Source organism: Phytophthora cinnamomi (assembly GCF_018691715.1).
Source record: "Phytophthora cinnamomi strain GKB4 chromosome Unknown Contig49, whole genome shotgun sequence".
NCBI classification, from domain to species: Eukaryota; Oomycota; class Peronosporomycetes; order Peronosporales; family Peronosporaceae; genus Phytophthora; species Phytophthora cinnamomi.
Genome location: NW_027150982.1, coordinates 619,785 through 639,223, shown reverse-complemented (window position 1 = coordinate 639,223; position 19,439 = coordinate 619,785). Strand labels below are relative to the sequence as shown.

Below are 19,439 nucleotides of genomic sequence, written 5' to 3'. Positions count from 1 at the left end.
TAGGCAATCCTCACCCATGCCGAGGAAAGATGCAATATTTGACCGCATGAGCCTTTCATTTTGGTTCAGCTGTTTCGATCTCTTATCAGGATATTACCAGCTTCGGATGCGCGAGAAAGATATCCCGTATACAGCCTTTCAAACTCCAGACGGCCTGTACGAGTACATTGCAATCCCGATGGGCCTCAGCAACGCACCTGCCACTTTCAATCGGATTGTGCAGGCGATATTTGTTGACCTTCGCGACTTCGTTGCTACTTACTTTGATGATATTTACGTTTTTACCAAGGGAAAGGACGTGGAGTCACACTTGGCAGCGGTGCGGAAGGTCTTCGAGCGCTGTCGGGAGAAAAAACTTTATTTGAAACTAGCCAAATCAACACTTTGTGCAGCTGAAATTCCGTGTTTAGGAGATTTTGTGGGTCGAGAAGGCGTTAGAATTGATCCCGACAAGGTTCGAGTTATTAAGGACTGGCCTCGCCCGAAGACAGTGCGAGAACTCCAGTCATTCTTAGGGACAACGGTGTACGTACAACGTTTCTGCCGGTCCTACTCTGAGATTAGTGCGCCACTGTTTGAATTGATGAAGAAGAAGCAGAAGCAAAAATCGTCACTAGAGTGGACCGACGAGCACGTTCGGGCCTTTGAGTCCCTGAAGGAGGCGATGAGCAACACACCCGTATTGGCTCTTCCAAATTTTTCGAAGCCATTTTTTTTGAGAACAGATGCCTCGCGATACGCAGTAGGTGGTGTTCTATTTCAGCACGACGAGAACGGTCAAGAGCAGCCAGTAGCCTTTTGTGGTCGGAAGATGAAGTCTGCAGAACTAAACTATCCGACGCATGAGCAAGAAATGCTTGCCATTGTTCATTGTTTGCAGATTTGGAGAATTTATCTGCTCGATGGGGGATGTCTTGTCGAGACCGACCATCACTCGCTAGAACGTGTGCTGAAGCAGAAAAATATTAATCGGCGACTGTGTCGCTGGTACGATCTGCTTGCAGAGTTTAATTTGCGGTTTAGGTACATTCCTGGCTCAACTAATACAGTAGCAGACGCTATGAGCAGGCGACCGGACTTCGAAATCGATTTTTTGGAGCAGAAGCAGCGACAGATGTGTGCAGCTCGGCGCCTACAACCGAAGTCACTGTTAGAAATGATACGAGTGGCTCAGCGAAAAGCAGGATATAACAAGACAGCACTGCCACCACAACCAAATGGAGGCGCTCAGTTCATTTTCGTGGAGGAGGAGAATCTCATTCGATGGGTATCGGGCGCGTCAAAGCGCATTTTTGTTCCGGCTGACGCTATAGAGCTTCAAAATACTTTACTTTGGGAATTGCATGATATCGCGAGCGCTGGACACCCGGGCTTCGAGAAAACACTCATCGCAGTTCAACAACGATTTTACTGGACTCACATGCATCGCAGAATTCGCGAGTATGTAGCCACCTGTGAGTCGTGCCAGCGAAATAAATCTCGTACCGGGAAGGCACCGGGACTCCTACACCCGCTGGAGATCCCAACCGGTCGCTGGTCATCCATTGGAATGGATTTTATTACGGGCCTTCCTGAAACTACAAGCGGGTGTGACACGATTTTAGTCATTGCAGACAGGTTGACTAAGCGAGCACATTTTATCGGGACCGTCTCGACAATTTCAGCCGAGGATCTGGCGGAATTGTTTGTCAAGGAGTACGTTCGTCATCATGGGTTGCCGACGGATGTGGTTTCCAACCGTGATTCAAAGTTCACCTCAAAATTCTGGTCATCGTGTGCACGAATTCTAGGTACTAAGCTGAAGTTGGCCACGGCACACCATCAACGAACCGATGGACAGGTCGAAAGGATCAATGGTATCCTCTCAGGGTACCTACGTCACTATGTCAGTGGTTTCCAAGACGATTGGGACCGGTATTTAGCTCTAGCAGAGTTTGCCTACAACAATCGGTACCAGTCAAGCATCGAAATGAGTCCCTTTGTTGCCGATTTAGGGTACTCACCGAAGCTACCAGCCGATCTGCAACTTCCTACGGAACAGCGAGCTCCTGCATCGAAGTTCCTGATTCGAATGGAATCTATTTTACGAAATTTACAGGCTCAGTTGCGATCGAGTGCAGAGCGAATGAAGCTCCAGTACGACAAAGGCCGGCGCGATCAGAAGTTCGAGGTGGGCGACATGGTGCTCATCTCGACCAAGGATTTCAATCCGAAAACAGTAGAAGCAGTACAACGCAAGTCTGCCGCCAAGTGGATAGGTCCCTACGAAATACTTCGCGTATTGCACGATGGAGCCAGCTATGAATTGAATCTCCCGCACGAGTTACGAATCCACCCAGTTTTCCACACAATGGTGTTGAAACGATTCGTAAAGGACGCTACAGGGTGCTCACGCGACTCGACAATCCCAACAGTACGGCTGAAGGACGGATCTGAAGGCCATCTTATCGAGGAAATCATCGATCACCGGATAAAGCGTGACGGGACGGAGCAGTACCGATGCAAATGGGTCGGAAAGGCAGATGATATCACCTGGGAGCCGACCACAAATTTATTTTCGGTGCCTGGTTTAATTCGCGAGTACCATCGCCGAGCTAAGGGGCTACCAATTCGAGTGTCCAAGCGACTACAAGATCAAAAGCAGCATCATTATTGCGAAATTCGCAGCTGGTAAGTTGTTTACGAGGAGGGCGTTCTCCTGATGGAGGTCGTGTCACGGTTGTAACGGACCAGCGGGAACTGCGATCGAGATGGCGTCCGTTTTGGAAGATGAACAGTCACAAGCAGTGAGAGCCCCGCTAACCTTAAAAATATATCACTTCGTTAGTTTCCTCCAAGCCGCAAGAACCTTTCCAGCCTCCTATCCTCGAGCAGCGCAAGTTCGAAGTCCGCTGCTCTCCAACACTTTGCTTCCTCGCCTAAAAGTGACCGTGAATATCAACAGCTACGAGGGATCGTCCTATCCGGAGTAGGTGCCACCATATTTGCAACAATACACCGCTCCTAATACCTAAAATTGCAAAAGTACAGGTAGACAAAGAGCCACCTCTTTGCATCTGCTACTACTGCCGTAGTAACTCAAGAGCGAGGTTTAGCTCCAACAGCAAGATCTATGGCGCATACAACTCCTCCGTGTATACCTCGCACAAGTCAAAGGATGCAAATGGAGTTCGTCCCAGCATATCGATGACGCATCGCAGACTTCACTTTCCATTTCAACCTATCCGGACGCTCCACTCGGTCTCCGCCAATCGGCGCGTTCCAACAGCCAACGTCACATTCGCGTGTTTTCGCATTTATCTCGTTTACCGTCGGAAAAGTACGTCAGTCTCGTTTCAGCCTCGACCGATGTCTTCCGCTACTGTGAAGCTGCAGCTGCAGAACCCCTCGGTCTCGGCGCCGGCCAGCGCCCTCAAGCCGCGGCCGCCGCTGGCCAGCTACTCGTTCGGCGGGCTGTCGGCCGTGGGCGCCGTGTTCTTCACGCACCCGTTCGACCTGCTCAAGATCCACCTGCAGACGTCCAAGAAGGAGAACCTGGGGCTGGCCACGGCCGTGCGCCGCATCCTGCGCCAGCAGGGGCTGCGCGGCCTCTACCAAGGCATCTCGGGTGGCGCCATGCGCGAGGGCACGTACTCCACCATGCGCTTCGCGGTCTACCACTACCTCAAGGACGAGGCCGTGCGCCGCAATGACGGCCAGCCAATCTCCACTGGCCACAACGTGCTGCTGGGCATGACGGGCGGCGTCATCGGCGGTGCATTCGGCAACCCGGCCGACATCGTCAACATCCGCATGCAGGCGGACAGCCGCCTGCCGCCGGAGAAGCGCCGCAACTACAAGCACGCGGTGGACGGCCTGCTCCGCGTGGAGAAGGAGGAGGGCCTGGCCGCGCTGATGCGCGGCGTGCGCCCCAACATGATCCGGGCCATGCTGCTCACCACGGGCCAGATCGCGGCCTACGACCTGGCCAAGGCGGCCATCCTGGAGAACAGGGCGCTGCCGATGCACGACAACCTGCAGACCCACGTGCTGGCCAGCATGGTGGCCGGCCTGGTAGCTACCACGGCCTGCGCGCCCGCGGACGTGGTCAAGACCAGACTCATGAACATGCACCACAACGAGTACAAGAGCGCCACCGACTGCTTCGTCAAGGTGGTCAAGCACGAGGGACTGCGCGGACTGTACAAGGGCTGGCTGCCGGCCTACATGCGGCTGGGCCCGCAGACGCTGCTGACGTTTGTGTTCCTCGAACAGCTACGCAAGCGGCTGCTGTAATTTTGTCGAATACCTAGAGTTTCGTCAGTATTTTGTTGACCGATGCTGCAGTACGTGATGAGTATGATGGCGATTTAGACCTCGTGGTTTGCATCCCGCCCTCAACACGCACAGTACCAACTTCGACGTCAGCATAAACCAAACTTCTACTACTAGTAGTAGTCTACTACCCAATTGATTGATTTGTTAGTCCTTCGGGTGCTGCGTTTCCAAGAGTGCTCTTCAGTCGTGAATTTGCAAGCGTGCGATCAACACCCTAACGATGAAAGCCATAGCGTTCATCAACCACGCGATGTGTGCTATCAACTGGCCAAGAATGGAACTTGCTTTTGCTGCTGCTGCGAGATCCCAAGAGCGCCGATTGTCGACAAAGTGAACCCTACGGCTGTCACATTTGACTCGCGTCGGCTGCTTGGGGTGTCTCCCAATGCGATACTTCTACTTGGTTCCAGCGACTCGATGGTGACTTTCGATTTGTTTGCGGAGGTCGAGGAGGTTGCTACAGACTATTGCGCGTGAAAAGTGGTCGAAGAGATGGCGGTGGTAACGTTAGAGGAAGACGTTGGTTTTGTATTCCGTCACTGCTTTGAGCTTAATTAATGGCTTGCTTGCTTAGTTTCTGCAATGAATCGCATGGATTCGAATTGTATGCACGGCATAAAATAAATCACAGCAAAACACAGACCAAGCATTATCTAATTGAAATCACGAGTCCAGGCTTCCGTGGCAATCTTCAAACGCAAACGCCTGCCTGCTTCTGCTGTTTCATGTTCTCCATCATTTTGTTCAGCAACAGCTGAGCAATATCGTACCTCTTCAGAAGCGCCGCTGCTGTAAGCGTGGTGAATCCCCTGTCGTCCTCCAAATCTGGATTAGCTCCACATTTCAGTAGCATTTTCACAGTATCCACGGCATCATTTGCGACGGCGATATGCAGAGCTGTTCGCTTGTCTTCTCCACAAGAATCGTCGTCAGCATTCCGCTCCACCAGAAGCGAAATAATCTTTTCATGGCGCCCTAGCGCTGCTACCACCAATGGACTCTGCCCCAAACTATTACCTCCATCAATATTAGCCCCACTATCCAGAAGGCGACGACAGGACTCGAGGTGACCGAACGCTGCTGCGAAGTGCAATGCAGTATTCCCGTCCAAAGCTTTGACACAAACTTTCCCCTTCTTTTTCAAAAGAAGTTCAACCATTTCAGTTTGACCAGCACCCGACGCTGCCATTAGCGGTGTCGTGGTACCTTCATCCAGGATATTCATACTTTATTAGTGTCCAATATGTCCTGAACAATCTCAAGCGCTCCAGCTTCAGCACCCCAGGAGAGTACTGTTTTACCTTCCGCTTTAACAGCCACGTCGGCGTTTTGGATAGAAGGAGCTCGACAATGTCTTTATGTTTCCCTTGAACTGCGACCATCAGAGGCGTCACTCCATTGCCATCTTTGGTGTTAACGTCAGCCCCGCAGCTGATTAAAGCGCGACTTGCCGTCAAGTGCCCGTTTCTCACTGCAAACTGCAGCGCAGTACCGCCGTCACGCGCCTTCAGTTGTATAAGCGCCTTTTGTTGAACCAGTTTGTTGATAACCTCAACGTGTCCAGCGTCAGAAGCCGCCATAAGCGGTGTCATCCCTGCGCTGTCGGCAGCATCCACAGTGGTGACCCTTTTCAGCAGCAACGCAACCACTTCCGACAAACCGTTTTCAGCTGCGAAATATTGTGCGGTCTTGCGGGATTTTTCGATTGCGTTGGGGTTGGCATTGCAACTAAGAAGAAGCTTCACAACACCTACGTGACCCATTCGAGCTGCTTCCATCAGAGGAGTAAACCCAGCTTGATTCTTCCCGTCAAGTAGCGCCCGATTTAAAATCAAAGAGCGGCAAATTTTCTCATGTCCACATCGTGCGGCCAAGTGAATGGCAGTACTTCCATCACCTAGAACGGCACGAATATTCGCTCCGTGTTTCAATAGTGTCAGCACCACTTCTCCCTTTCCAGCCTGAGCCCCAATCAGCAAAGGTGTATAATAGTCGTGATCGCGAAGGAAAACATTTGCTCCTCGGCTAAGTAGTATATTGACGATCTCAGCATTATCGCCAGCTGCAGCAATGTGCAGGGCAGTTTTGCCGTCTTTTCCGGTCGAGTTCACGCACGCAGGAGAGGAGCAGCTCTACGATATCGGTGAGCTCTTCTCGAACTGCCACAAGCAGCTGAGATGTTACGAACTCAACAAGCACAGCGGGGTCTTTTATAGAACCTCGACAACATCTGCAGTCCCATTGAGCACAGCGAGATGAAGAGCGGTGATTCCGTCCTCGGTTTTCGCCTCGATGTCAGCCCCGTTCTCCAGAAAGAATTTAATCGCATCCTCGTGGCCATGGCTGGCCGTTACCATCAGCGGTCGAATACCGTTTAGATACCGCGCATTGACATCTGCCTTGAACTCGTTCAACAGCACACGAAGTGCCTTCACTTGGTTACGCATCGCTGCCGCAGGAACAGCATCGCCAATGTACTTTGCTAGGCGTTTCGCCCGTTTGGCAGCGGCGAGTCTGAAATCGGCCAAGCGCTTTTGCGTGACGAGCAACCTCAAAATGGCGACGTAGCCAACTTTCGCCGCCAGCATGATCGGTGTCCACCCGCGCTCATCCACGCGTTCGACGTCCGCCCCGCTCTTCAGAGCGCGCTTGACACCACGCAGATTCCCCTTCGTGATCGCGTCGCGCAGGGCTACATCGGCAGCAACGCTCTTCATCGCGCTCTTCTTCAGCTTCTGCCAAAAAGACCGAGTGACTCCAACTTAACGGGCGCATCGGCAGTCTACGTCGCGTCGCAGATTATCTGAACCAACTTCATCTTCCGAAGCAGAACGCGCCATCCCTTTTGACCGCAACCTCTGCAAACCCAACGATAGTAAACACTTTACTACATAATATGTATTACTCAACCGCCTGGGCGCTGCGTTACCATCAAAAGCGCCGCGCCTATCATCTCGTCGCCAAGAACTTGCAAGAAACAATCTTATGGCGCTTTTCGTGGCCTGAAAGAGATGTGGTGTGGACACACCAAAGTGCTGCATAGTTAAAAAATATGATGTTCATCTACACCAAAGAGTGCACGGTTGTCAAAAACCGTTCACTTTCGCTTTTGCGCTCTCCATAGCAGCAGGTCCCTTTTGACTCCGCTCATGTCGCCGTCGCCGCTGACGCCGCAGCCGCTGGGCATCTCGCTGCCGCCGCAGGACACGCACGCGCTGTCTGTGTCCATGCCCGACTGGGCGCACGTGGTGGGCTACGAGGAGGCGCGGCCGGAGGTGCTGGGCGCCATGGCCTGCGGCTACCCGCGCTTCTTCCGCCACCCGCTGGTGGTGGCGCTCGCAGCGCTCGTGCAGACGCAGACGTTCGCCCAAGACGACGCCGACCAGTGGGAGCTCATGCCGGTGCCCACGGCCGAGGCGGCCGCCCGTCTGCGCCACTTCCTGGTGGCCAGCCACGCTGAGCCCGGCGACAACGCCGTCAGCAGCGACGAGGTCTCCGTGCACCTCGTCAGGAACGCCGTGCACGTCGTGCGCTTCCCGCGCCGTGCGTGCAAGACGGCGGCGCAGTTCTGGCAGCACTCGGGCGAGATCGTGTCCTCGCGCCACGCGGAGCGGCTGCTGCAGGTGCTCAGGGGCGAAGACGGCGCGGAAGCTCCGGCCTTGCGACGCACGGACGCCCACCTGGCGCTGCGCGAGCGCGTCGCCGGGCTGTATCTGCCCTCGGCCGACCCGGCCAAGGTGGCGCTGTACCCCACGGGCATGGGCGCCATCTTCGCTACGGTGCGGCTCATGCAGAAGCTGCGCGGCCCGGACTGCAAGAGCATTTTGGTGGGGTTCCCCTACGTGGATACGCTCAAGATCCTGTCCCGGAAGGAGTGGTGCGCGCGCGGCGTGCACTTCTTTCCGACGTGCGGGGAGAAGGAGATGCAGGAGGTGGAGGCCATCGTGGCCAAGGAGAAGGTGCTCGGCATCTGGACCGAGTTCCCGGGCAACCCGCTGCTGTCCATGCCGGACTTGAAGAGGCTGGCCAAGTGCGCGCACGACAACGGCACCGTGCTGGTGGTGGACGACACGGTGGGGTCTTACAACGTGAACACGATGAAGCACGGCTGCGCCGACCTGGTGGTCACGAGTCTGTCCAAGATTTTCGGCGGGACAGGCAACGTGATGGCGGGCAGTGTGGTGCTGAACCCGGACGGACCCAAGTTCAAGGAGCTGGAGGCTACTTTCGACCTGGAAGAGGACTCGTTCGTTGTGGAGGATGATGTTAAGGAGCTGCTGCAGCAGTCAGAGGACTTGGCGGATCGTCTTGCGAAGACCAACGCGACCACTGCCGAGATTGTGCAAAGACTGCTGAAGCACCCGCTGGTGAAGGATGTGTTCTACCCCACGCTGGGCGACGCCAAGAACCTGTACGACCAGTTCCTAAATCCATCGGAGGAGAAGGATAAGCCTCGTTACGGCCCGCTTTTTTCGATCCTGCTGCCGGGTGGACTCGAGCCGGCCAAGGCATTTTACAACGCCTTGACGGTTGCCAAGGGCCCGAGCCTCGGCACCAACTTCACGCTTAGCTGTCCCTACACACTGCTTGCCCACTACGGTGAACTGGATTTCGTGGAGTCCTGTGGTGTCGACCGTCACCTGATTCGCATTTCCATCGGCCAGGAAGACGTTGAGGTTATCTGGGCTGACTTCGAGCAGGCCTTCACCGCAGCCAGCGCCTTCATCACGCCTGAGTCCAAGTAAGTAGACCGCAAGTAAGTGGCCGCAAGTTGTAGCATGCTTTGCGCCGAGCGAACTCATGCTACCGCTGGTACATCTACTGCCTAACGCAGCAAGATGCTCTACCGGTAGACTCACTCCGCTTCGCGCATGAACCAAAGTCGATTGTTTTGTTTAGCATAGACCTACTTGAGGAGGTGGGAGCTACAATGACTTTGCAACTGTTCTACTCTGTAGATGATCCGTGGTGCTGTTCGGCATACAATTCCCACGCTGTTGAAGAGATTCACCACCTGGCGCGTACGAGCGTAGATTATCACAGTAAAACGTTGCGATAAACGGTCCCCAGTTATTAGGGCCCATAGAGCGGTCATGACCACCCTTCACGACACAACGTAACCAGAATATGTTGGGTGTTCCGCTAACAGCCCAGCCGTAACCCCGAATAAAATATTTGCTGCCATCTTGAGATCCTCACCCGACGATAGCTTCCAGCGTTGCTGAAGAGTCTGACTATCTCCGCGGACAGTCCTCGTTTTCGACAGAATTTCCTTGATTTTGTCAGGTGAATTAGTAGCAGCCGAACAAACCGGTAGGGGTGATCCCAAAAAGCCTTGTTAACCGTTCGTGAAAATGGCGAACGACACATGCTTTCAGCTTCCGTGGTTTAGGAAAAACAGTCACCACGAAGTATATCATGGGAGCCTTCACCCACCAAGCTAGGCCACTACGGGTAAAAAATCATGAACAGCTTCCGCGACTTAGTATCTTCACGGGGGTCGTCAAACCCTCGACCTACGTGGGCGAGATATTGGCGCGGTGTCGTCATTACGGAAGGAAGAATGCCTGGCTTGATGCTGTCAGGGTCGATCTGCTTAGAAATTGCGTCTACATGCCCTCTGCCACTGTCACTGCTTGGTCTTGGAAGCTGAATGTCCCCCGCGGATACAATGGATAGAGTCTGTTTTGGATAACCATCGCGCCCGCGGAATTTGTCAGGAACTCGTCCGCGGTTCATATCGACAACATCTTGCGCGGAGATTCTCAACCACGAGACTGCAGACTCCTTCGCGACAAAATATCTCATCCTATGCTTCTCAAGTGCTCCTCGCAGCGCGATTCCGTTGGATCTGCAACCATAATAATCAGCTCCTGCTGTTTACCACTACGACCCGCGAGCTCGAGGTCAATATCTGCCTTCACTCCATGCTGAAGTTGATCCGTTTAGACGGGATGTCAGTACGAATCCACTCTGTCCACGTCAGCAGGCCGTATAGAGTAAACACGTTCGGTACATCAGCATTTCAGTTTACATGATGCAGATCCAATGCCTCTGGGCTTCCTGCAGCCCGCGGCTGCGCTAACCAGCAGTTAGTTACCACCCTGCCACAATCGAATCTGCTCCACACACAGCAAGCTCCGGACAAGAAGACCCAACTCGACCCAATGGTGTCGACGTCGCAAATGACCAAGCTCTTCACTCCCATCACGCTGGGCGGCAAGTTGAACCAGTTGACGCTGCAGCACCGCGTGGTAATGGCTCCGTTGACCCGCCTCAAACACGGTGAGGAGGGCGTGCCGCCCGAGATCACGGCCAAGTACTATGGCCAGCGCGCCACCAAGGGCGGTCTCATCATCGCCGAGGCCACCAACATCAGCCCCCAGGCCCGCGGATACCTCGGCACCCCAGGCATCTTCAACCAGGACCAGGTCGCCGGCTGGAAGCAAGTGACCAACACCGTCAAGGCCAAGGACGGGTACATGTTCCTGCAGTTGTGGCACACTGGACGCGTGAGCCACCCGCTCAACCAGCCGAATGGGGCGCTACCGGTGTCGTCCAGCGCCAAGATGGACGTGTCGACGGGTCGGGTGCCCACCCGTGAAGGCCGCAAGTCGCACGTGCCCCCACGAGCACTTGAGACGAACGAGATTCCCCTCATTGTGCAGGACTACAAGAAGGCGGCGGAGAACGCGCTGGCTGCAGGTTTTGACGGTGTCGAGTTCCACTGCGCGAACGGATATCTGCTCGAGCAGTTCCTGCAGGACGGCATCAACGACCGCACGGACAAGTACGGCGGGACCGCGCACGCTTCCTGTTCGAGGCGCTGGACGCGATTCTGGAGGTGGTGGACTCGAGTCGTGTGGGCATTCGACTATCCCCGTACGGCATGAGCTTCGGTCAGCTCGAATCCGATCCCGTTGGCACGTACGGCTACGTGCTCAAGAAGCTCAACGAGTACCACCTGGCCTACGTGCACCTCATTGAGCCACGCGCGTTTGCATTGCACGAGAACCCACACGCGCCCACGGACGGATCCATGGTCCGCACCTTCCGCGAGATCTATGACGGCGTGCTGCTGACGGCCTCGGGCTACGACCGCGCGTCGGCCATCGAGGCCGTGGACAACGGCGATGCTGACATGGTGGCGTTCGGTCGCTACTTCATCTCGAACCCCGACCTCGTCAAGCGTCTGGAAATCAACGCGCCTTTGAACGCGTACAACGCACAGACGTTCTACGCAGCAGGCGAGACCGGATACACCGACCAGCCGTTCCTGGAAGGAGACAAGGCGGCGTTGTAGTTGTCCTGCTCACATGAAGCACTGTATCAATCGCAGACTAATGAAACGTAGTATCCGATAGTACTTTCTTCAATGCACATAACTCCTTCATCTTTGAACTTGAGAGTTGCAACACAGTCTCCTTTACTGTCCGAGGGCCAAAAATGGACATCCTCTACTAAGGTACTGGCAACTTGGCAATCAACGGACAAGAAAAACCGCCCTTTGGCTAATTCGGCAAAGGACAAGACACCGACTGGTCGTCTTAGCGCGAAGATCCAATTCTGGCAGCACGTGGCCCCGGAGAGGAGGAGCGCTGATCTCGATCAGTGCGGCTTTCTCCAGACACCCAAAGCAAGCTCCATTGTCAACCATGGGTCGAGGAAAAAACCCAAGCGCGTATCGCGACATGGACGAAGAGTTCTTTGCGTCCCTGGAAGAGGCTAACTACGAGTGCCACGAATCGCCGACCAAGAAACCGTCGTCCTGCTCGGCCCTGTCCGAGTCGACGATCCTGCACAAGCATTTGGAGCAGCGTCGAGCGTTGCGGACCAAGGTCATTGTTGCGCTGAGCGTGCTGGTATTGGCAGGAGTCGGGTCTGCGGCGTTGTATTCGTCGGTGGATCTGTCGGTTTGGGTACTGAAGATGCAAGCCCCGTGCCCAATGTTTCGAGGCAGTTCGGTTGAAGTTGCAGCCACAGCGAGCCCTGGTAAAGTGTTTGATGGCGACAACGACTCTCCATATTTTGGAGATGCCATTCTTGCGGACGGCGGGGCCGGTAACATTGAGACTCAGGACGATGCGGCACTGGACGATCTCCTACTAGAAGAACTCGACCCCTACGAAGAATTCCACGAAACGGGACGTCAGCTAGAGCACAAGTAGCGCAGCAGAAGAGGGATATCATCCTGAAGAAAACCTATTTTATCTATGATTTCAAAATTGTTTCATCTACCTATCTAGTGTTTGCGATTTATGAGCGCACTTCATCCAATGTGAACACTTCGTGGTAATCGCTGGGAATCTCAAACATCTTCGGATCTAGCTGTGGGTCCAGGGTGATCTTCTGAAACGTGTACGCGACGCGGATGGTGAACATCATCGGCAGTTCAAACTTGACTGGGAAGCCGGGTGGGAGTTTCTACGATTGGTTAATACACATCCAGGTCAGCCACCCACCACTAAACTTTACACACGAAGGATCGCAATACGTACCATCTGGAAAAACTCCTCGAGATTCTTGACGTGCTCGCCTGTTGTGGAAATGAACTGGATAACAGGAAGGAAGTCGCGAAGTTGGAACGGGAAGCTCTCGGTCATGACCACCTTGGCCTCGAAATCTTTCCGCACTCGCCGCGTCGTTGGCAAAAGTGTCAGACTGCGGAAAGTATTTTTCATTCCAGATGCGGTCTCACTCCTTGACGTCGACGTCGTCGATGCTTGCTGGGGCCGATGCTTTTTATCCTCGAACATCTTGAAGAACGACAACTTTTTCTTGGACTCGCGCTGGTTGTTGCCTACAGGCTCCTCCAGCTTTCTAGGCACTTCCGCAAGCTTGAAGTAGTCAACGAATGACGTCGTTGTAGTGATAGGATTTGGGATGTGATCCGGCTGACGGAAAACTTCACATTTCTGATCATCCGTCAGCCTTACTGTACCGTGCGGACCACTTGTCGTATCTGGCTCGCCGTCTTCTGTCTCTGGTGACCTTGTGTGTGGAACTCCAACCTGATCAGTGGCAGCAAGAGCCGCATTTATCGGAGGTTCGTCAGGAGCCGACCGAGTGTGCACAACGTCGTAAGTGATCTTGATCCCGTTCCTGTCAATTGTAAAGCCCTTCTGCGTGTTCTGCCACATCAGCACAAAACTGCCGTTATATTCGACCTCAAATGCACCAACGATCGCCATGTTCTTGACACCGTCCGTGCGGCACACAGGCTGCTGCTGGTCTTCGTGGAAGTACGTCGCCACGAAGCAGAAGTCGCTGCTCTTTGACATGAATTCCCACCGAATCGTGTCGCCTTCGATCACATCCAAGTGCATCTCGACCTTTCGGCCCTTCTCGAGACGCAGCGTCCGGGCGGAACTGTCGTCCTTTGAATTGCTGGTGCTGAGACTTGAACTGTGCTTGTGTTTCATCTTAGAGCTCTTCTTGTCTTTCCCATGGGGCACCGACGAGTGGAGATGGTCCACGAACTGCTGCACTTCGTCAAACGGGGTGTCCTTGCCCATCGGAAGCTGCTTCAGCTTGCGGTCCGGGTTCACAACAGGGCGGAACTGTGCTTCCATCGAGAAGTTGTGCATCTTGTACGTCGTCCCGGGCCACGGGCACCTGCGTTGCTTGCTCCTGCTCTTCTTCTCGTCGTCCTCCTGGATCCCACTCTCGTCTCTCTTCCCCTGCGCCTTGACGTCTTTTTGCTTGACAAACTCCAAGTTGGTGGCGTCCATGCTCGAGGACGACATGGCCGTGGTCAGCGACACGTGCAGCGCTAAGTCCATATTCCCCACGGACGAGTTGCGCATGGCGCCCAGCACGTCGTAGAACGCCTTGCTCTCGTGGTCCACGACCACGGCGTGGCCCGCTCGGCCGCCGCCTCCGCGGCCCAAGTACACGTGCGACATGGGCCCTTTCTTCCACTTGACCCCGTCCAGCCCTTTGAGCGCCGAGTCGATGCGCAGCTGGGAGCCTCGCTTCCAGATGCGGATGGTGTCTGACGGCAGCACGCTGGACACCATGGGCACCCACGAGTGGGCCTCGACGAAGATCTCGGCCGCGAAGTCCGGCAGCCGCTCCAGCGCCTGCGTGAACGTGTCCTGCGCCGCCTCCAGCGACTGGATCACCTGCTTCTCGCCGCGCAGGTAGACCTGGGCCAGCAGGAACTCGTCGTCGCACAGCGCGGCGTCGTGCGCGCAGCTCCAGCCGTCGCAGTTGCGCGAGCCCACGCTGGCGTCTCTGGCCAGCAGCAGCTGCACGAGCGCGCGCTGCGTCGGCTGCACCACGCGCGCGGCCAGGTGCAGCGCCGAGTTCCCGCGCGCGTCCTTGAGCTCCAGCAGGCTCTTGAGCGCCTCGGCCTTGAGCGGGTCGCGCGCCTCCTCGCCCTCGGGACACACGGCGTCCAGCAGCCGCCGCACGCGCTCCACGTCGCCCTCCCACACGGCCACGTGCAGCGGCGGAGGCGCCGCGGCGTTGGCGTCCTCCGAGCAGCTCATTTTGACGTTTGACAAGCGAGGAAACGGCGATTTTTCGAGTGGAAACTGGATTTTTGCACGGATGTTTGAGAATATCGCAGATCGTTTTGTGATCCGATGATGTGCTGGTGAGCATTTTCGATGTCTGCTTACGATTCTCAGACCAAAGTTTTCGGATCCTCTACATGTATTACCGATTTCGACCCAGAATAAACCGCTGATCAATATACGTACGACCCAGAGCATAACAAACCTTGGATCGACATGTGCTTGGTTCAGCAGGGTTCCAGAACGACTCCCAGGCACCGTCATCATGGGTGAACTTGTTCAAGATATCGGGGCTGGATAAGCTGTTGGATGTGCATGTACATGTACATGTACCATTCCACGATTACCCGCCCGACAGGAAAGGGTTTAGTCTGGTGGGGTCCGCATGCATAACTGGGTGGATCATTTCCTGGAGAAGAGCGAGTTGTCTATGTTGCGAGAATCAGCTTGAGTGTAGCCAGTATTAATGACGCGAGACAGAAGTGTGGAACTTTAGCGTAAAAGGCATCGCTACCCACAGACAATGAATCAGTTCTCAATTTGCGCTCCAACAGGTTAACAGCCGGCTCCTCTACCCGCTGAGCGACTACCACGCCCAATCTAATGGAAGCTAACCTCCTCCCCCCCCTCGCCCCACGTGCCTCTCAGCCCAGGAGACAGCTCAGAGCCTGGGCCAACCATGACCGCACCCACAGACAACGTCGATGTCAGTCACGTCGATCAAGGCAGATCAAGACCGCCCACGCGTCTCACGTTCTCTCCTGTAACGACGCACGCCGACCCTACGAGTTACGAGCCACGCTTCGATCGTGTCCTGAAAACTTTCAAGATTGAACCATTTGATGGCTCCGCCCAACCAGGAGCAATCTACTCGGGCGTCGCGGCTTGGTTTCGTCGTTTTGAGGCTTTGTTGGGAATGCAAGAGGATCTTCATAGTGTTCATTACCTGAAAGCATGAAAAATGCCCTGCTTTTCCAACATCTCAGCGGTGCAGCCAGCCAGTGGTACATTGCCAACTTACACGACAACCGCTCTCGTTCTTTTGCCAGTCTCGGTCGCTCTCTCAAGAAAGTGTTTGGATCAAAATTATCGAAGGCACAAATCGGCCAGATGGTGGCGGCCGAGCGAAAGTACCCGACTGAGACGTAACGCGAATACTCAATTCGTCTACGCGCGATGGCGGCGGCACCAACATTCTATGGACTGGAAAGCTGCGTCTCGAACAAACTAGCTCTAAGTTCGTTCATTTCCAATGCGTGGTTCAAGCACGCCGATAACCTACGGATGGTCGTTCGACAAGACTCCAATCATCCCCTAGAGGAACTGGACAGGGCCATTTCGAAATTATGTACGATTACCGGACACCAAAGAATCATCGCTCCGAGCTCTCGTCATGCCGTTACACCAATCCCTCCTTCCACCTCGATTACGGGGAAGCGAAAGCAGCAACGTGGTGGGTCCCTGCGGGACAACAGGTCGAAGAAGAGGGATTTCTCGACTGCGCGCTGCGGTATCTGCAAGCAACTGGGCCATACAATCGGTTTCCACGATCGCTACGTTGCCCGGCAACAAAGTGGACTGGCAAACGTTGCGCATTCTGCTGAAGAAAGTACGTCGAACTCAACGGAAGAAACACCTAATGACGATGTTTCACTTCTTCCAAATGACGACGTACGTGGCTTTGACTGAAAGTCACGGGAGCCATCGCAGCAAACTACTCAGACATTTGATCCTGAGATCAGCGATGGCGCCCCAATTATCAACTCCGGCTCAACGTACCACATCACCGGATCGGAAGAATTTCTATTTGACCTACAAAGTTGTGAACCTCATGCTGTCGAAATTGCAGATGGTGGAGTCCGATGTGGCAGTGAAAAAGGCAAAATGGCAGTGAACGAACTCAAAGGAACTGTGTAACGGGGTTACACACACAAGTGACAACAGTCACTTGTGCATGACAATTGTCATTTATGGTTTAACAGATAAATATCCGTTAAAGGTTTTAGATACTTCCTCACCTTGGTAAGTCACACCAATTGATACATTGAAGTGGGCCACCACAATGAGTGGTCCACACCTACCCAAAGATCCTATTGGTAGAAAGCAGCATCTTTCTACCAATTAGAGACGTGCATATTAGCGGGGCTCTGACAGCCAGCCGCTGTCAATCCCTTCCATAGATGATAAACAGTTTTTAGCAGATTTTAGAGGAAGATCAATTTACAAGCAATACAGTTCTCATTTTACCTAATCTAAGTCACTTGGAATCCTTTCTTACTTAACTTATATTTGTGTATTCAAATATAATTAACCTAAGTAATTACTAAGTACTTACGCTTCCTCATACACGTAGCGCGACGTGTAAGCAAAAGTAGTGAGTCAAGTTAGACCCACTACACCTGGTAGCACTTTGTAGTCCGTCCAACGACCGACTGCTTGACGTTCGTACGAGGTGTACGAACGCGGAGCCGAGAACCACATGAGCACGGAGGTGCCCATGGAGAGCTCCAATACGCCTGCAACGCATGTTGCACGCGCGGACTGCCCCTACCTGTCAGATCCAGAGTGGGAGGCCCTCCAACGACTATCAACAGTCCTTGGGGAGGCGGCGATAGCTACGATGCTGCGTACGCTATCGCCGACGGAGCAACATGGTGTTGCTCTGGGAGCAGCGTGATGCTGCTTCCTCAGTGACGGCGTCGTCAGGGACGACACCGCGTGCTCAACCATTAAAGTTGAGCGTAAGCAACTACGTGGGAAGAGAGGGCGAGCCTCTCCTCCGATGGCTTGTCGAGCTCGACACAGCCATAGCGGTTCGACGCATCGTCGACCCGCTGTCGAAGGTCGCGTTCGCGATGTCCTCCCTTGGCGGACGCGCAAGGAGTTGGGCGTATGGACGCCGACTCTCCGATCCTACGTGCTTCAGCACGTACGAAGTGCTCAAGGAGGAGCTCAAACAAGCGTTTGAGCCCCCGCAAAACGAGTTCCGGTCGAGGGCGGAGTTCCTCGACCTTCAGCAGGGTAAGCATGACGTCCATGCTTACGCGCAGCGCGCACGATATTTGGTACCAAATATCGTGACTAACCCGATTGACGAGGCGACCAAGGTCGTCACGTTCATGAAGGGGCTTAGAGATGGGCCTGTGAAGACCTATCTCTTCCGAGAGTACCCGAGTACTCTCGAAGCTGCGATTACTCTTGCCATGCAAGAAGAGTTTAGCCTGCGGCAGGCTAAACTGCATGTGAACGTGCCGAGGCCGCAACCGCGCCCGGTAGCGAGGACGGGAGGTCCGGAACCAATGGACCTCTCGAACGCAACAACTACTGGTCACCAGCAGCACCGAAGTAAATTGCGATGCTTCCGTTGCGGAAGGATCGGTCACTTTGCACGGGAGTGCACAGCTCCCATGCCCCCTGGAGGTGGCCGTCATGGCGATGGTAGGCATCGCCGCGGACCAACAAAAAACGCGAACATCCAGTAGGCGCGGGGCGCCCTACTGGTAATGCAGTCGCGCGTGCCGACATCGAGCACGCGACACTGAGGACTGCAGCCCTCAGTGAGACTAGCTCTCGCTGCAAGAAACAAGATAACAGGCCGAACCTAGTCATCCTGAAGGTTTACTCGAAGAGAGCGAGTGACTCTCTTCGAGCATTGGTAGATTCGGGCGCGTCGAACAACTTTGTTCGACTGCGGAGTTTACCGAGTCTTGACTTCGAGGAGATAAAGGTACCTCGAAGTCTTCTGGAAGTTCGATTGGCAACAGGTGCCATCGTGAAGACCGAGAAGTGCGTCGTGAACGTGCGCTACTCGTACAAACAACGGGTGTTTGTCGAACACTTTATCGTCCTGGATCTGGACGATAAGTTCGACGTAGTAATGGGCATGCCGTGGCTTGCACGGCATGATCCGGTGATAGACTGGAAGAAGCGCACGCTCGTGCGCTTCGGTCGCGACTGCGGAACAGAGAGCGATGGCCCTGTTACCGCAGCGCACGCACCAGCAGGTGCGCGCGGCTCACCAGTCGAGACAGCGCTTAATGCTGCTGTCCCGGAGTGCCCAAGAAGTGCGCGAGGGCGCGCACAAGTGAGACCCACGTCGGCAATGCTGCCGACGTCGGAAGAAAAAGATGTGTTGGCTCCGGGAACCAACACCCACGTTCAAGCGTGTAAGGGACAGTCCCTGACCCGAAGCGGTCAGGTCGACGACGACGCGTCGACTCCGGGAGTTGACGCACCCCAGGTGAGAAGGGGCTCCGCCAATAACTGGCGTCGAGGTGACAAAGGCGTGTCAACTCCGGGGGTTGACGCTGCAAACAGTGCGGACGGTTGCAAACGTACCGCACTGACGCAATTTGTATGCTGTCGTGCAGCAGGGCGGCACGACGAAGCGCCATGCGATCAAGATGCGTACCGATACTGGATTCCAGTATCAGGAAATGGAACTCGCTAATCCTCCGACGAGGGCGTCGGAGTTGACTTCGTTTCCAGTCATGAGCTGGAAGCGCTTCACACGCGACTTGCGCGATGGACGCATCGAGCAGGTCTGCGTTATTTCGAACAGCGAAAGAATGGAGAGCGAGAGCGAAGAGCTTAGACAGTTCT

At 54.6% G+C, this 19,439-nt stretch overlaps 6 protein-coding genes across 7 annotated transcripts; 4 read left to right on the top strand and 2 right to left on the bottom strand.

Moving 5' to 3' along the window:
- Positions 1 to 3,348: 3,348 nt before the first annotated feature.
- IUM83_08207 (putative mitochondrial 2-oxoglutarate/malate carrier protein) lies at positions 3,349 to 4,275 on the top strand (the record flags this gene model as incomplete). Of its 2 annotated transcripts, XM_067932566.1 has the most annotated exons (2): positions 3,349 to 3,629; positions 3,700 to 3,736. In XM_067932566.1, the coding sequence occupies 2 exons, from the start codon at positions 3,349 to 3,351 to the stop codon at positions 3,734 to 3,736; spliced, it is 318 nt and encodes a 105-aa protein (XP_067789970.1). The 2 variants fall into 2 exon arrangements, with proteins under 2 accessions (XP_067789970.1, XP_067789969.1); XM_067932565.1 differs by having other exon boundaries at positions 3,349 to 4,275.
- A 2,252-nt stretch (positions 4,276 to 6,527) lies between these two features.
- On the bottom strand, positions 6,528 to 7,034 carry IUM83_08206 (ankyrin-2; the record flags this gene model as incomplete). The annotated part of the gene is made up of 1 exon (XM_067932564.1): positions 6,528 to 7,034. One exon carries the CDS (start codon positions 7,032 to 7,034, stop codon positions 6,528 to 6,530), a length of 507 nt encoding a protein of 168 aa, XP_067789968.1.
- Positions 7,035 to 7,466: 432 nt separating this feature from the next.
- Positions 7,467 to 9,279, top strand: IUM83_08205 (Cystathionine gamma-synthase; the record flags this gene model as incomplete). Its single annotated transcript, XM_067932563.1, has 2 exons — positions 7,467 to 9,058; positions 9,276 to 9,279. The coding sequence occupies 2 exons, from the start codon at positions 7,467 to 7,469 to the stop codon at positions 9,277 to 9,279; spliced, it is 1,596 nt and encodes a 531-aa protein (XP_067789967.1).
- A 1,205-nt stretch (positions 9,280 to 10,484) lies between these two features.
- On the top strand, positions 10,485 to 11,620 carry IUM83_08204 (12-oxophytodienoate reductase; the record flags this gene model as incomplete). The annotated part of the gene is made up of 2 exons (XM_067932562.1): positions 10,485 to 11,107; positions 11,176 to 11,620. The coding sequence occupies 2 exons, from the start codon at positions 10,485 to 10,487 to the stop codon at positions 11,618 to 11,620; spliced, it is 1,068 nt and encodes a 355-aa protein (XP_067789966.1).
- Positions 11,621 to 12,008: 388 nt separating this feature from the next.
- Positions 12,009 to 12,485, top strand: IUM83_08203 (Transcription initiation factor TFIID subunit 2; the record flags this gene model as incomplete). The annotated part of the gene is made up of 1 exon (XM_067932561.1): positions 12,009 to 12,485. One exon carries the CDS (start codon positions 12,009 to 12,011, stop codon positions 12,483 to 12,485), a length of 477 nt encoding a protein of 158 aa, XP_067789987.1.
- An 88-nt stretch (positions 12,486 to 12,573) lies between these two features.
- Positions 12,574 to 14,810, bottom strand: IUM83_08202 (Ankyrin repeat protein; the record flags this gene model as incomplete). Its single annotated transcript, XM_067932560.1, has 2 exons — positions 12,574 to 12,741; positions 12,816 to 14,810. The coding sequence occupies 2 exons, from the start codon at positions 14,808 to 14,810 to the stop codon at positions 12,574 to 12,576; spliced, it is 2,163 nt and encodes a 720-aa protein (XP_067789965.1).
- Between the last annotated feature and the right edge of the window lie 4,629 nt (positions 14,811 to 19,439).